This window comes from Oryzias latipes, chromosome 13 (genome assembly GCF_002234675.1).
Source record: "Oryzias latipes chromosome 13, ASM223467v1".
Classification (NCBI taxonomy): domain Eukaryota; kingdom Metazoa; phylum Chordata; class Actinopteri; order Beloniformes; family Adrianichthyidae; genus Oryzias; species Oryzias latipes.
Genome location: NC_019871.2, coordinates 4,841,193 through 4,858,576, shown reverse-complemented (window position 1 = coordinate 4,858,576; position 17,384 = coordinate 4,841,193). Strand labels below are relative to the sequence as shown.

Sequence of the window (17,384 nt, the reverse complement as noted above, 5' to 3'; positions counted from 1 at the left end):
CTTGTGTTGGACATATTTTATTTTAACAAGAGGGGTTATTCATCTTCAGACAAACCAAAGGTATGTCTGAATAAACCCCTTTTGTAATTGAGGCCAAACTTTATTAATTTCAATCATGTTTGAAAATCTTTGGTGTTGGACCGGACGGAAAAGGAAAGAGGGGAAGAAGAGAGAGGGACGTTAGAGAGAGGGGGGGGTAGGAGGGTGATAATAGGAGGGGAAGGGGGGTAAGACCATGAAGCAGCATAGAGCAGACAGGTTTACTGGTTGTTTATCACCACGGTGCGGTTCAAATGTAGTACAAAAAGGGCGGGGCCCGTCCACACACACACTGAAATGTTATCAACACACCTGCTAGCTGCAAAAATGTCCACCTGTCGACATGTACACAAAACAGATAGTGTTCACGAACGCATTCCTATGCATTTAAACCAACTAGTGTGAAATCTTTCAGTCATTCAATCATGCAAACTATTAGTGCAAAGGTGAGCTAACACCTGTGCTCAAGTGAGTGTTTATGTTCTTCTAAAATGGATGGTGGAATGTGAAAAGAAGGAGGAGGAGCGCCCAGCCACCCCCACACCCAGACCCCCGCCGCAGCAGCAGCCGCAGCCGGAATTCCCCCAACGCCATACGGGAACAGGCAGGGAACAACCGCCCCCCGGGCGACCAAGACCGCCACCCAGGCCAGGAAAGCAGCCCCCCGCTGCGCCGGAAGATGGAAGATATGAACTTTTTTTTACCTGATACAGACATGAGGACGTTATTAATGGTGTAAACCCAGGTGCATTTCCCAGGATAAAGCTGTAAGAGACAGAAAACATTTACTCTATAACTGCTTCAATAAAACTTCAATTAACAGCATTGTCATCCCTTTACAAAAGGCTCCTTTTTACCATATAAAGCTAAATAAAATGGGATCCACAAGGATTTATTATTGTGTTAAATAAAGATACATATTAACAACAGATTAACTGGCAGCTTCCCCGTCAAAGATCATACCAGCTCCATCGTGGCCTCAGGGCCGTTCAGGTTCAGGGTGTAGATTCCTTCTTCGGCCCCCAGGATCAGATGCTGTTCTGAAAGGGGAAGGAGGAAACGGGATTGGTTAAACCGCAGTTTGGTTAGACCGCCGAAGGAGAGAACTGTCTGCAGGATTCAACCTTTGGAGGTGGGGTTTTCCCAGGTTGTGGACCAATTTATTTTTAGAGGGCAGCCATGGAAGACCTTTCTCAAAAAGACCTGAAAACACAGAGTGAGCGTAAAATATCTGCAACGTACGGTGTCCCTGAAGAGCAAATCACACCAATGCAAAAACACATTAAAGATCACATTGGCCTTTTCCGGTTTCCATAAACAAACAAAAAAGTCAGGAAAAAAGGAAATTTCAATAAATCAAAATCTAAAAAAATGCAGAAGAAACTGGAAAAGGTAGATACTATTGGACATCACTGATTGGATGATGACGATTGTCCATCAATTCAATCGAAAGGTTTTTCAGCACGAAGCAATACTGGATGTGCTCCATACTCATCATAGAACTTTTCTAAATATAAGGACGGCACATTTGAACAAACAAAAACGTCAAAATTCAGACATCATCCAATCGGTGATGTTACATAGTATCTACTAAGGGTGTGCATTGGCAAGAGTCTGGCGATACGGTACACATCCCGATACACGTATCACAATATTGTACTGGAACACTTTTTCTTTTTTTTAAAGGAGCATGTCTTAGAAAAAAACATCTACCTGAATATTAATACGCCTTTCATTGTAATAAAGTGGTGACATCTATTTTATTTAATTATCACAATGTTAAGCATAGCAACTGTATCTCTATACAAGTTGCTTTTACCCAAACAAATTCACAGTGGTTTTATTGCTTTTATTTAAGTAAATTAAGATATTTTTTGTTCTTAAAGGGAACAGTCAACGTGTCTGAATTTTACAAAAAATATTTTTCAGTATGAAAAAAATAAAAATAGAATGAATGTAGCTTAATCAATACGTTTCTAAAAGTATGATTCAGGAAATAAAGTGCTGTTTGTTTCCGGCATTTCTAAATGTAGCTTCTCCAGCCTGTGCGGTTGGAGGTACACCATATCTGGCATCTTATTTTGTTTCATTTTTGAACATTTTTGTTGGATTTCTGGCAATTCCTTTTGATTTCTGAGACATTTTATATTTAAATTTTGTTTCGTTTTTTGAAGTTATGTTTTGGTTTCTGGAATTTTGTTTTGATTTCTAAAATGTAATGTTTTATTTTATGTTTTGCTTTTCAATAGTCATTATGATCTTTAACATGTTTTTGCATTACGTGATGTGTTTGTATGATTTGCACTTCAGGGCCACCGTAGCCATCATGCCAAAGCATCTAACATGATAGAAAAACAGCTGAAACGGGGGGTGGGGGGCACTCACAGGAGGTTTCTTTGTGACGGGGCTGACACACTCAGAGTCCTGATGGAAGAAGGACATTTTTAAAGCAGAGTCCCTAACTTATGAAAAAAGGAAAAATGCCCTAAAACCTGAAAAACCACAATTATCAGAAATTATTCAAATAAAGTTGTAGCTTCCTTTACTGATAACTTTTCTTGGTCCAGTCAAAATCCTATAACAACTATAATGCAAACTCTAACACAGAAATACAAAAACATTTCCAATAAATCTGAGATTTTATTTAATTCACAAACACAGGCTCAAATAGCTATAATAAACATATTATGGCATTAATTCCAAAAAGTGCTTTCATATCAATATTGCGTCAGGAAAATAGGCCAAAGTTGAAACAGTATTGCACCTATGTTTGTTAAAAACAAAGAGAACTGCATTTGTGGTTTATCATACCAACAGCAATAGCATTGGATACGTCAGAACAAAATACCATCAATATTTCGAAGTACTTTACAACCATTGACATGAAAAAACAAGCGTATTTTGGCCTATTTATGTTTTTTTCCATCATGAGAAAGGGCCTGAGTAACGTATGTAAATTCAATCTGTAATGGTGCTTTTATTGAATGAAAAATTCAATGTTTTTACTTATTTGTTAGTTTAATAATTATAATAATATACATTTTCCACATTTAGACAAAACCATTATTTTTTTGTACCCGCAGTAAATTTGGTGATCATTTGTAGTAGTAATTTTAAATCTTGTTCATATTTCATATTGACATTTAGCAGATCAGAAAGAAAGTCTGGGTTTAATCTGAACTTAATTGGTTATTATTCAACAAACTAAAAATAAAACTGCTGCTAAATAACAGTCAAACGTGTGCAGCAGCTCGTGGATCAGCTTCTTGCTTTTCTCACTCACACACGTTCTCACGTTTCAGACACTCGCTCATTTCGCCCTACCTGTCTTCTCAACGGTGACAGTTTCAAAACATCCATCCATTTTCTTTCGCTTATCCGGGACCGGGTTGCAGGGGCAGCAGTCTAAAGATGCCCAGACTTCCCTCTCCTACAAGGACTTGATCCTCACTCTTACCTTTGGCGGCAGTTGCCGTCTGCGGATGCCTTTAGGGGGGAGTTCAGGTGGGACGTCATCTGCTGGGTTGTCTGTCAGCCGAACTGCAAAGAAAGTAGAATCTGAATCAAAGAAGTTAGATGAAACCACAAAAGTCTAAACAAACGAATGTTCTGTGTGTTCTGCAGGAGTTTCTATGAAGGCACTGCCATCAAACTCACGGTGGCCTCCAGAGTAAAGGTGGGGCGGCTCACCTGAGTGCCGCGAGGCTCGGGTGTGGGAGGTGGGTCGGACATGAGTCCCGCTTGAGGTCCTCGAGAGAGGAGTGGGGGTGTGGAGCGAGGAGGGTTTCCTTGACCGATCCTCTTCACTTGCCACGCTTTCCTCTGAGCTGGTCCGCACTTTGGGCTGCACATGAAAAGACCGTGAGCCCCAAAACGGACGGTTAAGAGATTAGGTGAGAGATTTGATGTCCAGCGGAAACTGACCTTTGGAGGAAGTGGGGGTGGAATTTCATTGGCTGGCATTGTGTGACTGTTGACAAATAAACGGCTACTTATTCTGCTGTTTCGATGCACACAAATGTATAGAAACGAGTGTTTAGCTTACCAGGACGTCTGTATCGTGGGGCTAAAGAGGACGACATAAACACAGAAAGTGTCAAAGTTCCTAAACTGCAGCTACAATGCAACATAAGAAAAGAGGAGGAACCGGGGTCTCAAACTCAAATTACCCAGGGGCCACTGCAGTCTGGTGGAAGATGAGCCACATCAGAGATTCAATACATCAAGAAATAATACTCAAAATCCAATTTTTTCAAATAAATTATTTTGAACTAAAAGCATCTTGAACATAATTGAAGCATTAAATGGAGATCTTTTGCCTCCTTTCTGGTAGAGACATGGCAGCTTCTCACGTTTGAGTTGAGACAGCAAATTTGTCCATGTTGAAGTTCAAGGTGGGGAATACTAGAATACTGCTACATACACGTGTGTACTTCCAAAAGGCACATGGTCCGTTGAATATTTAGGAAAGATGGGAATCACTTGAAGGTAGTAACTTTTAACCACTTTGGCCCTCAGCTTCCTGATTGGTTTTGAGGACAAAGTTGCATTAACAGGTAAAGAGCGCCATTTCAAGCACAGGAAGGGCATCTTCTTCATTAAAGGTGAAGGCGACAGCTGTCCGGCTGTTCTTTACACGCTGGTATGCTGCTGCTGCAAGACTGGAATGCATGAAGTACGTGTAGCTTCAAAATGACAGAAATCTTTTATTTTGGAAGGGCAGTGGAAGTTTATTTTGAAAATTGTTCTTTGTGTTTCTCTGGCTACAACTCACCAGATCAGCTCTTCAAAACCTCCTGATTTTATTAAACTATTATAGTCCTAAAACTAAATTTAGCAAAATAAACCCTCAAAATTTGTTTGAATACTTGCTCATATCAAACTATTTCTCCCACTGATTAAAACCATCACCTGTCTCAGCTTTAAAGAACAACATCCTGTTACTTTTATTTTTGTTCTTTTTTACTTTTGTTACATCTCTGGTGGGTTTTTTTATCGATGTATAGTTTTTATTTTTTGCTTGTTGGTTTTCAAGTTGACAGATGCTTTTATTAAGTAAAGCACTTTGTGTTACTTTAGTATGAAAAGTGCTTTATAAATAAAGTTGGATTTGATTAACAGAAGGCGACTATGACATGGCGCTGTAGCTTTAGTGTGAACTGGGGATAGCCAAGCCTTGATCTATCAGGCAGTGGCTGCGCCAAAGGCCCACTCCCCTCAGGGGCTGCACTGATACTATAATTTCATATCAAAGTGGGGGGCACAAAGTAATGTTTTTACAAGTTTGAGACCCCCTGAGAAAAAAAATCATCTACATAAGACCCATATTTAACACTTTCCATTTAGATTCTTGAAGAATAAATAAAGTTTTGGTAGAATTGTTGTATTTGCTTACATGTCCACATCGTCGTAGTCGTCATCTGAATCTGATCCCTGATCCCTGAGAAGAAGAGGAGATGATAAAGGATTCATTCAAATGTTTATTACTTTTCATTGCTTTAGTTGCTTTGAACTCTTCAACCGCAAATAATGTAGCTCCTTTGCACAGGTCTGCAACACTTCATGTTAGAAAAGCGTGGCATATTTGTGCTAAGACGCTTTTTTCTGAGTCAGAATCACCTGATTCACGTTGATCGTGTCGAAGAGTTATGGTATGTGTGTGTTATTTGGGAGTCGCTGGCGACATCTACAGTGTTAAAGGATTAATGAGCTGTTAGCAAACTGTTACCTGACCAGACTGTTGCTGCTGCCCGTTGATCCGGGTGAGGCCCGCAACTGTAAAAACAATCCAAGTACTGTTATTAAAAGGTGGAAACATCCTGATTAACTAAAGATAAAATTAAAAGAATAAAACAAAGGACCCAAGAGGATCTGTCAAGATAAAGGTTTTGAGTCGAGTCCTTTGGTGAGTGTTGACAGATGATCACTCTGGAATTCAGTAAAACCCGCTTTCACCATAAAAATGAACTGTGCGACACTGAACCCGAACACCTTTGTTTCTTTGCTACTGGGAAAGATTTAGCACAACATAAAACTGAAACTACATTGTGCAAGTTTTAATTCCTTATTTTATTTTCTTCCTTGATCCACTCAGCCTTTTGCCCACCTGTGAGGCAGTTATTCTGTGCTCAAACCTTTTTTCTCACCGAGCGGTCTATAACCGTCATATTTGCTGTCCACCTGCATACAGGTTTGCCCATCTTTCACCCGCAGACATACAGGTTACAGGAAAAGGTGATTAAGGCTTAACCTCAGGATTTAAAAACATATTTTGATTAAAATGTTTACAGCTGCAATCTTATTTTGGAAAAGACAAAAATCTCACTGTTGTGGGAAAGCACTTACTAAAGGTCGTATCACCAAGTCACTGCGTACATTTTGCACGGACAAAATTGGTCATACATGTACATATGTGGAAAAAGTGAGAAAAGTTGAGGTCTTTACGTGAAAATTTCACAGCTGTATCACAAATGAACATGTTAAAACCACGGAAGAAGTACGAAGAAATCACGCCAAGAACACGTAAATCAATGTAGAACATGAGCTGTGTGTGATTATTAGGCTGTTTATGTGCAATTCATTAGTGATTCATGCATCAATTACATAATTTCAACTTGATGTTTGCACTTTATATGGGATATAAAAGTTATACATTGGTGGTACATGCCTGAAAAGTTCGTTAGACATGCGTGGAACGGTCGTGGAAAGCCACTAATTTGTGTACGCATCCTGCAAAAGTCACGCACAGTTGCGTAAAAGTAAGATTTATGTAATAATTTAGAATAAACTGTGTAAAAAAAATGCATATACTGCATAATTCTCAACCGGCAAATAAAAATTTTGAACAGCTAAAAACCAAATTCACATGAACACCCGTCGGCCGAAACCCACCACGACATCTGCGCACATCGACGAACGCAAGAAAACAACCGTGATTGACGAATTTCACGCTTGTATCACGAAAAAGGTGGAAAAAAAGCAAACAGTACGTCATGGCTGTGTGACACGCAGTGTTTGTGAGGCACTCTGGAAGTGTGGCAGCACACCTTTAAGGTACAAACTCAGCACTTGTGTAGCGTCTGCAGCGTAATGAGAACACTTACTGTTACAGTGGGTGAGTCCGTTTTCACAGGCCTCTGGGTGTAGATCTGTTCAACTGTGCAGACATAAGATTCACCAACGTAAAGCTTCATCAGTTATTTCCAACATTTAAGAAAAAAAATTATCAACCAAATTAGCTTTCCTGCTGTAGTAAGAACTGAAAACTGACACAAAACACTGAGATTCATAAAATGTTCACATCGTTGCAGTTTTCCTGAATTATCAGTACACATGAGTTCCGTGAAGAATCATAGTCGGTGCAGCTCTCTTAGTTTTTAGATCTAAAAGTGTCATAAGAAGAATCCAGTTTCTCACAGACGGATAAACCAGGAGGTATGAATGAGATTTCCTTACAGCTCATGTCAGAGTTGGTTCTCTCCGCACGGTTGTGTTTGTTGATAGATTGAATCCTCTTTAAAGTTGCAAGAGGTGCCACCTTTATTCAGACAAAGAAAGAATGTAAACAAGACAACAGTCAGTTTTATGTTTAGAGTTCAGCTCTCATTTCCATCAATGAGCAATAATTCGATCCAAGTTTGCTTATAACAGCAGAAAAAAAGCAAAAAGTAAGTAAACTTCAGACTTTTCTATTAATCTAAAACCTTTTTCATTTTCTCACAGCACACGTAGGTTACTCATGATCTTCCTTCCACATCACATTGGCATCATTTCAGAGCTACAAAGATGACATTGGCGAAAGGCCTCAAGGTCAGAGAGTGAGAAACCAAAAAAGATTCCTTAAAAACTGGTTAAAAATTTTGTACCTTAGAAATTATTGCAGTGTAAATTCCTTATTTATGTGACCCCAACTTTTAGGTTCTAAGGGTAAAGAGACATTACAGTCCAACCAAGAGGAGAATAAGAGCAGAAAAAGAAAATCTGAGCTTCCTGACCGAAGATGCTGCCACTCTGACATGAACCCCAAAAACAATTAAACTATTAAAAGTAAAGGTTATCATTTTGGATTACCTGCAGAAACCCAAAATGAATTTCTAAGTAGTATTTTTCCTAAAAAAAACAAAAGGTCTCATGGGATCATCTCCTGATCCGTTTTATGTTTCGTTGTGATTTAAAAAAGGAAATGAAGTCAGAAAAGTTTTTGGAAGGAAAAAATTCTTCTATTTTCTTGAAAATCTGTTAATTTTTCTTCTTGACTTAGTTTATCTCTGACATTTAAGGTTTTTCCATATTATTTCTGTTCTACTGTTGGGGCCCAAATGCAGCCCTTAACCCATAAGAACCCATGGTGACATCACTCTAACACAAAAACATCTGTGGTCATCTTGGTCTGTGGTATTTCCCACATAATTGTCATTTTAAGGAAAATGGTTCTTACGGATTATCTACAGAATACATTTATTGTAATGCCACTCTTTGTGGTGCTAAGAAAATTACTATTAACCGTCTGCAGCCGTTCAAAATAGGCTGCACACTTTTTAACCAGACCCAGAAAGAAGGCTCACATTACTCCAATTTGAAAATCATTGCACCCAATGAGTTACATGGGTGGGTAACAGCTCACGTACAAAGAGGGGAAGGGATTTGCGGCACTGTCGTCTACTCACCCAATGAGTCTAACACTTTGTGTAAATCTTAGTTTGTGTGTAGAATTAAATAAAATCACAAACATTTATCAGGCATGCATTGCGTTTCTTATATTTATCCCGTATTTATTTACAGAAAAGTTTGAAATGTCGTTCATCTGTTCCACTTTGTACAAAAACATTAATACCAAATATTTGGGGCTTATCTTTGTGATGATCAGAGTGTTTTTCTTTTTGAAATCGGACCAAAATGAAGCATTTTATGGCCATTTCTGCGATGCTGTGGCTCATTGTTTATCGATCTTTACGTGCATGAAACAATGGTAACAGGCTAGCGTAGCATCTCTTGCCAACATAACTCATTGATTGCACCGGCTCCCAGTAAGCTTTAGGATCAACTTTAAGATTCTTTCATTAGTCTATAGTTTTGACGCAGGTCCTCAGGTGCAGGTCTGCTGGTGGTCTCAAAGAGGGCTTCTGACTGAGAACGTAGAGGTCTTTAAGAAATAACTTCAAACTCATCTTGTTAGCTAAACTTGTAAGTAGTTATTACATTTCCTTGTGTTCCATTTTAATTTTATGGACTTTTTGTTTTTTCAAAGTGTGCATGCGTGTTGGTATTTTTATTATAATTATCATTTTAGCTACTGTTTTTATTATTATTTATATTTATGTAAAGCACTTCAAGTTGTTCTGCAGAGGGACATTTGCTAAATAAATAAAGCGGAATTATAATTTTGAATAAAATTCTTCAGATGAAGTTCACTGAAGACCCTGACCTCCATGTCGTCATCATCTGTATGCACGCAGGCCTTCAGTTTCTCAGGATTTCTGTAGGTCTCCAGCAGTTTGAGGGTCACCTCTTGGCTCAGGCCCTGCTGGGTCAAAAACATGTGCTGGAAGAGAGGAAGACAAACACAAACACGGGGACAGGTAAGATGAAGGTACAGTAAGTAGACCAGGAAAAAGAATCCTGTTTTCTTGATGCTGAGATTAACAAACACCTGAATGAAACGATGAAACGTTTGGCTCTTCACGTGTGCATCAGTGTTCACCTTCTTAATTAGTAAAATGCAAAAAAAGAAAAAGAAAAACTTATTTCAAAGCATTCCCTGTGATTTTTTAGATATGATTATGTCCAAAAACTTGTGTTGGTTTTTTTAGGACATAGTTTCTGCAGGATGGCAGTAATTCATCAGATATTCGACTCTGTGTTGTGAACAGGACTACTGGCATGGAGTGAGCCCTATCCCACTTCCCATCATTTATCTGTTTATTGTAGCATCTACATCAAAACTACAAGCTTTTTCCAACTGTATTTTATCGTTTCCCCTTGATTTTCCACAATTTGAATGAAGAAATACTCAGAAATGTAATTTTAACCCCAGAAAACCAACAAGGTCAAATTTGTCCCTCGTTTTTTTTTGTTAAATTTGCTTTTTGTTTTTTATTTTTATTTTTTTATTGTATATTTTTGGGTGCTGATAATAGGTGTTTTCCTAATGGAAAAAACAAACCAAATTTCTTGAATTAACATTTAGAAAATTGTTGTTGGGTTCTTAAATGCCATAAAGAACATGTGCTCAAGAACATGTTAAAAACACAATTTTCAGCAGAATGGGTCTTCAAAATGTTTAAAACTGGAATCAAAAGTGACCCTTTTAGTTCAATTAGCATTAAACCAAATGTTTAGTAGTCCAGAAAAAAACCACAAGATCTGAGACTTTTTCACGTAAAAAGCCGTAAAGGCTCACCGCCTGGTTCTCCTCATCCAAATATGTTTTTATCTCATAGGTTTATCTTAAAAAATTCCACTAATTGATTAGCCCGATTCAGACATGATGCTTGCAAAACTCACCGAGAGCAACTTGGAGGCACTCGGCCTCTTCTTTGGGTTCCTCACCAGCATCGCCTTCACAAAGTTGTAAAACGTGGACGACCTGAGAACAGAGCACGGCGAGCTCAGGTGGAGTTTGAAAAGTGTTACATTACTCCGTTTCCGTGACGTCACGTACCATCTCGACTTGTCCTTCAGTTTTGGAGGCTGGTACCCGCTTTTGGACATGAGAAACAGGACTCTGTGGGAAAGAAAAGGCAACCGCAGTCATGTCTGCAAACTCAAGCTTGTGCATAATAACATGGATGTGCGACTGACGGAAACACCGTGCTTTCTGTCGGCGTCAGAGTGGGAGTGAGGGTCCATGAGGCAAGCACGCATGTGTGGGCGTTTATGTCCACATAAACATCATTGGGGAAACATTTGTGGTGAGTTTCGCTGTTATCTGCTGACATTTTGAGAAGAGTCATTTTGAACTCTGTGAAGATTGAAGCGAATCAACTCTGAAAACCTGATAATCAAATGTTATGGTCAAATCTGCAACCAGGAAAATGATACAGTCTTTTCTATTTAAATCCTGTTCTGGATGAGGAGGCTGTAGATACTGATTTTCACGACAGGATGAACTAAAACTAGGCTAAAAAGTTTGTGAATTTTTAAACTTTTAGAATGAACACGTTTATCACCTCATCAGGAAAAATTCTGTTCTATTCTGTAAATCTCACAGTTCAAAAGATTATATTTAAATCTCCCAGGATAAAAACAAAAAAAACAACAATTGTGATTAAAATCATAGTCAAATGTACTTTGGAAATGTTTACGGTTGGTTTTGGCATAGAATAAGTCTAAAGCTACGTTCACACCACCCTCAGCAATGGGCGTTTAAGTGGCCACTTCCAATGAAAAGTCTATGCAAACACGCATAAACATGCATTTTGAGCTCCCGTGTTCAAAACTTCACAAGTTTTTGCCACCTTATCCGAGCTCTACGTACAAAATGCGCGGCCACTGAAGGCAGGATGCAAGTCAAACAAGCTCAAACTTTGACCAATCAGGGACTCGGACTTGGTGGTGGCGTATAGATGGGGTCTCTTTTGATACAAGTACCAACCGTTTGAAAATTGATTGTGGAGAAGAAATAATTGTGGTTTGTACGTGGCTGCAATTATACGACATCATGTCTTTTATATATATCAGAATAGAGCTGTGAAAGAAAAAGCCTGGAGCAAAATTCACAATAGTTCCGCCGCTTTCACACAGTTTTGCACCAAACCTTTTCCAAGAATCCTCGATTATCGCAATTTTGCATGCGCGTCAAATGCCTGGTGTGAACGTAGCTGAAACAATTGCAGCAACAAGTCAATCAAATCACACATTCATGCACATTTACACCTAGGGACATTTTAGAGTAACCAAACCTATGAAGCATGGAGAAAACCACGCATGCACGGGGAGAACATGCAAACTCCACACAGAAAGGTTCCCCTTTGATGTTCTGTTTCAGGTCCCCCCAGCCGGGACTTAAACCAGGGACCATCTTTCTGTGAGGCAAGAGCGCTAACCACTGTGCCACCTGGTTGAAGTTAAGTTTATGCATAAATATGTGCAAAGAGACGTGCGTTTGCTCTGGAAAAAGGAGGTGGGTCTTTACCGCAGAGGATGGACGTCAAACAGAGGAGGCTGAAGCTCAGCCAACTCTATGGCGGTGATGCCGACAGACCAGATGTCACACAGCTCATTGTAGCCACCTTTGATCTCCACGGCCGCCACCTCCGGCGCCATCCTGAAAGACAGGGAGAGATGGAGCATTAGTTTAAAAAACATTCCACTTCTGTTACATGTTTCTTATTTTATAGGACTCAGAGAATGTTTGATAACGTTTGATAGCTCTCATGCGAAGAAGAGCTTTAGGTCTTTTTTCCACACATTGTTTGTCTTTCAGCTGCTCCTTTCAGGGGCCACCACAGTCAATCACACACCCTTTCCCTCTGCATCCTCCTCATTCACACCAACCAGCCTCATGACCTCCTTCTCTACATCCATAAACATCCTCTTTGGTATAACTCTTTCCTGGTAGCTCCAACCTCAGCATCCTTTTCCAACATCTCCATCGGCTTCCCTGCATTTATCTCCAAAATATCTACCATGAGCTGTTCCTCTGATGGCTTCATTCCTGATCCTCTCCATCCTAGTCAGAGAACCTCAACATCTTCACGTCTTCTACCTCCAGCTCTCCTTTCAGTCTTCACAGTCTCCTACACCTTTCCTTTCACTCTTTGGTCCCACATCACACCTGAAATCTTCCTTCAGCTGTTCAAACAGGGAGTTCAGATACTGAGTAAACTGTCCAGAGGAAGACGATGATGTGATGAAGCAGAATTGACATTGAAAACGTTCCTTGATCTCATTACAATGAGGACAGCATTCTAGAGTTCATTTGGCTGTAGGAAGCACTTATTTGAAATAATCCAAAATGTTTGAGGATTGTATATTTTTGTTGAATATTGTTAGCTACTCTCCTATGTCCATTTGTCTGTTGTGTTGTTGTTTTACTGGGTAATGACGTCCAACCAAAGACAAGACACGGCATCCAACCAAAAGACAAAGAGGTAAAAAGTCGTTATTTTGCGGTTCTCCACTTACCAATATGGCGTTCCAATAAAAGACATCCTCCGGGCCAGAGTGGCTGTGATCTGAGCAGAGATCCCGAAATCCGCTGTGCAACAAACCAAACGTCACTTTTCTAACACGACACTCAACGGCGTCCACATGTATGATTTCAGAGAGTAGACGATGACAGGAGAGGAGCAGAAACCTGCACAGAACCTCACGGTTCTTTCACAGACACTGTAGTCTGAGATGTCACGTTTGTGGTGAGTGACTCATGCAAACCACACCGGCACGGTGCAGCAGTGCAGACGGTGCAAACATCCACCTACCCAGCTTGACCTCGCCCTGATCGTTAAGGAGAATGTTGGCGCCCTAAAAGGAAGACGGAAAATTGTTTAACACTGAAGCAACACAAGCTTTAATCACGTTTTAATCCATTCTTTACCAACATTTCAAGAGAGGCAAAAAAAGCACTAAAACGAATGAAGCCGATTTTGTGCCTAAGGTGAATTCCCCTCAGACTCGATTTCTAAAAACAAACTCAAACAATCAACAGTTTTTTCTTACGTCCTAGTTTACATTAACCTCTGCTGCTCTGACCCCGTTTACCAGCAGTTTATGTGGAAGTGTGAGGAGTATGTGCGGTTCATCTGCACAAGTCTGTTGTTACAGCAAACTGACACAGAATAGAGAGGCGGACAAAATCCCACACCAACGTCACACATTCTGACCTTGATGTCTCTGTGGATCTTCTTCTGTGCATGGAGGTAGTCCAGGCCCTAGTTTTTTTTTTACACAAACAAACACAGAGAGTGAACAGAAGGGACAGCAAAATTGCTCTGTTCTGACAGAAAACTAAAGTTTGAGAGTAAGCAGGATGCAGAAAGTAAAACCGATTACCTGCAGCATCTCCCTGCAAATGTAGGCTATCTGCAGTTCGGACAGAGGACCCGTGACTGTAAAAAACACAATCCAGGTTTTGTTCATACGTCAGTAAAAATGAAAAATACGACACAGGAGAGGACAAGGCCACGCCTCGAGGGCCCCTGCGCTGCAAATCTTCTGACTCAGGGGTGTCACACTCCAGGCTTCGAGGGACACCCTCCTTCTAGATTTACAGAAATCCTGCCCGCTGCAGCGCTGCTGATTACCTGGATTGGGTGTGTTAAGCCAATAAGGAGCTTCAATAACAGGCTGGTTGGAAAACATGGGGCCATCATGGCCTGGATACTGATACTCCTGTTAGCTGGTCATGGTTTGAACACATTTGACCGCAGAAATTAACGCTAAGCAGGGGAAGAGTCTCTAGATGAAGCGGTTATCCTCGAGGCTTGTAGTTGCATATTTGTAACCTACAAGTCAAACACATAGCTGGGTTAAATAAAAGGTTTTCATATAATGGTGTGGGTCAGGAGTCCTCAACCTCAAATGCTAAAAGAGCCACTTGGTCCAGTTTCATACCGATCAAAACCGAGTGAGAGCCACAAAGTTCCACTTCAATGTTTATAGAAATACATTGTATTTTTGTTTTTGAGGCCATTGAAGCATTTATCTATGAGATGAGTTAATTCTGTCAATACTTAACAAATTCGATTGATATTATTCTGACAGTAGCACATACAATTTCCTTTCAAAATAAAACACACTCTGTGTCATAAACAGTTCTGACAATAGATTTAACCATTATTTTGCTTGGTCATGTGAGCATTTTGAAAGATATTACTTATTAACATCATTAGCAACTCCTTGTGGACTCCCCGGAAAACAAGCGGTAAGAGGTGAACTTTCCCTCTGAAATGATGCTCAGCATCACTTAACATGATGTTCAGCTATCATACAACTTTCCTCCACTGGTTAGTCCTCATGCACCAGCTACAGCAGAGCGGGCTGCAGGTTCTGTAGCTGTTGCCATGACAATGCGCTACACTGGGTATCATTACATTGTCTGCTTCTTGTGAAAAACAATTTGAACATTAAAAAAAGCTACATTAAAGCACACAAATTTGATTTAATGTTTATTTGTTTTGTAAGTAACCATGGTCTCAGAAATTCATTGACTTGGCAGGAGCAACCGTCCTCCAATTCACACTGAATGGTCCACAAATATCTGATGATAGACACCTCATCGGTTAAGTTTTTACATGGATCACTTTGGTGGTCTACATTTTGTTCTTCATAATAAAAAACACAAGATGTTTAAATCAGAGATGCAACAGTTTTTGGTGATTTTTGGACACCAAGACCATTTTAGATGTTCTCAATTGGTTCAATTCTCTTGTTAAACTTTCAGGATTTGATGTTCATCACTGCTGCTGAATGATCTGAACTAGGACTTAAACACAGCAAGGCTGCTTATCACGTCTATACTATTTATCTGCCCTGCTTACCCAGTGATGGAGCTCTTCCCCCATGCGTTTAAAAGATTATGGTTTTGATGAAAAAAACTAAAAACAGAACTTAATGCCTCCCCCCGCTTCAATCTCAACATCAAGTTGAATGCAGCTCAGCCATGGTCCAGATGAATGCTCGATTCTGATTGGCTGCAGGGTGTGGATTAAGAAGTGACGTAGCCCAAATTTTATATATCACTGCGCTGGCCTAAATGCCAGCTGCCATTGACAATTATGAAGATGTTAGCATTACCTAGCAATAGCGATGCAACAAAATGGCGAGCAATTGTGGAACTATCCAGCTGTAAAGCTTTTAGCCAGATTCCAGCTCAGACGAGAAAAACAAAGACGTGCATCTAGTTGTCTACAAGTCGATGCATCAGATTTGTGCCTGCCGATTGTAGTTTGTACTTCACAGCTAAGAGCTTTATCAAAAGTCCTTTTTTGTTTCTCATTCACAACGATTTGTATAAATAAATTTTCTGACATGCAACTTCACATTTAATTTTCTTTATATATGTCGTCCATTATGCGAAAAATGCTACAAGAATATGCTGCAAACACCTTTTTCTTTAGAGTGGGTCCTTAAGTAAAGGGAAATAATTTCCTGGGTAAACAAAGAATTGCTTTTTTAATACTTTTACTGTTTACTGGGCACTTTCCCTGTTTATTCTCAATAAAATTAACATTAGATCAATTTTTTCTGCTAAACCCTCTTAAGTCTTCGCAGTAAAAAAAAAAACAATTAAAGAAATTAAAGAAAGAAAAACAGATAAAAGAAAACAAAAATTGTTAACACCATTTTGCTCGTGCACAGTTTTGGAGTCGGGTACGCACCGTGGTAGATGTCCTGAAGCGATCCGCCCCCACAGAACTCCATACAGATCCACAGCTTATTGGATCTACCGGAACAAAAATGAACTTGTTTGTGAAACGGATGTTTGTGATGAGGGACTAATGAACAGAGATGAGGAAATCTTACTGAATGTAGCTGCCATAATATGCCACAATGTTGGGATGCTTGCAGCTCTTTACAATGACTATTTCCTGCTGGATGATGGAGAAGTCGTCCTCTGTAGAGTCAAACAAAGACTGTTATTATCACTCCCCCCCCCACCTCTGATACAGACAGAAAGACAAAAATAAAAAGCCCTGATTCTTTTGTGACCTGTTAACCAGTTAATTACCTTTAACAGTGTTTTTTAAGCCATGCGAAGTAATTACAGAGATGCGTGATTAAGTTACTTTATCATGAGAATTTTTCTTTGAGTTGCATGAACTAAAAAATGTGTTATAAGTGAAATAAGTGACATGGAAATAACTAGGTTTGGTTCACATCTTGCCATCTTTCAAATATTCACATTTTCAGGATTTTTGCTCATCTGGGATAAGACTGGAATTTAACTCAGACTGTTAATATGCAGCAACTAAATCATTTAACACCAACAGACAAGCTGGCGTTTAAAAACGGCTGTTTGTGGTTTTCAGAAGAGCTCTGGTGGTGTCCTCAAGAACCAGCTTCTCCATCATCTGAACAGATGGCAGTTTAAACTTGTCAGTGTTCAAGTTTGGCTGTGTGGTTATTAACACGTTTTTTTAGGATGTGACACATTTAAAACATCTATTTCCTCCGGTTCATTTTTGGATGATTTTACTGAAAATGACACACTGCTTCCTGTTGTTCCTGCATTCACCGGATGCGATAAGGGCATCAGGGGCATCGAGTTTCAATGTTACGTCAATGTATACAAGGGATTTGAGGTCCTGTGGTGCGATTTGGGCGTCGTGTGCAGTGCGGGGAAGTTAATGAGGGCGTGTCAACCAATCAGGGATTCAGATTTGGGCACGTGATGTTTTCAGTGA

The 17,384-nt window shown here is 39.7% G+C and overlaps 1 protein-coding gene across 4 annotated transcripts in view; it reads right to left on the bottom strand.

Annotated features, from left to right (window-relative positions):
- Window positions 1–17,384, bottom strand: part of LOC101166485 (mitogen-activated protein kinase kinase kinase kinase 5) — a 75,779-nt gene that overhangs the window by 8,862 nt on the left and 49,533 nt on the right. For all 4 annotated transcript variants that reach the window (XM_023961682.1, XM_023961683.1, XM_023961684.1 and 1 more), the window contains 22 exons: window positions 16,504–16,594; window positions 16,359–16,423; window positions 14,032–14,087; window positions 13,863–13,910; window positions 13,461–13,503; window positions 13,165–13,237; window positions 12,173–12,304; window positions 10,700–10,762; window positions 10,543–10,624; window positions 9,464–9,580; window positions 7,495–7,576; window positions 7,143–7,195; window positions 5,768–5,814; window positions 5,435–5,479; window positions 4,085–4,105; window positions 3,964–4,009; window positions 3,730–3,883; window positions 3,497–3,579; window positions 2,425–2,463; window positions 1,164–1,242; window positions 1,003–1,079; window positions 744–804 (listed from right to left, as the gene is read on the bottom strand). In XM_023961682.1, coding sequence (XP_023817450.1) covers window positions 744–804; window positions 1,003–1,079; window positions 1,164–1,242; window positions 2,425–2,463; window positions 3,497–3,579; window positions 3,730–3,883; window positions 3,964–4,009; window positions 4,085–4,105; window positions 5,435–5,479; window positions 5,768–5,814; window positions 7,143–7,195; window positions 7,495–7,576; window positions 9,464–9,580; window positions 10,543–10,624; window positions 10,700–10,762; window positions 12,173–12,304; window positions 13,165–13,237; window positions 13,461–13,503; window positions 13,863–13,910; window positions 14,032–14,087; window positions 16,359–16,423; window positions 16,504–16,594 — 1,557 coding nt within the window. The remainder of the gene's footprint in view (window positions 1–743; window positions 805–1,002; window positions 1,080–1,163; window positions 1,243–2,424; window positions 2,464–3,496; window positions 3,580–3,729; window positions 3,884–3,963; window positions 4,010–4,084; window positions 4,106–5,434; window positions 5,480–5,767; window positions 5,815–7,142; window positions 7,196–7,494; window positions 7,577–9,463; window positions 9,581–10,542; window positions 10,625–10,699; window positions 10,763–12,172; window positions 12,305–13,164; window positions 13,238–13,460; window positions 13,504–13,862; window positions 13,911–14,031; window positions 14,088–16,358; window positions 16,424–16,503; window positions 16,595–17,384) is intronic.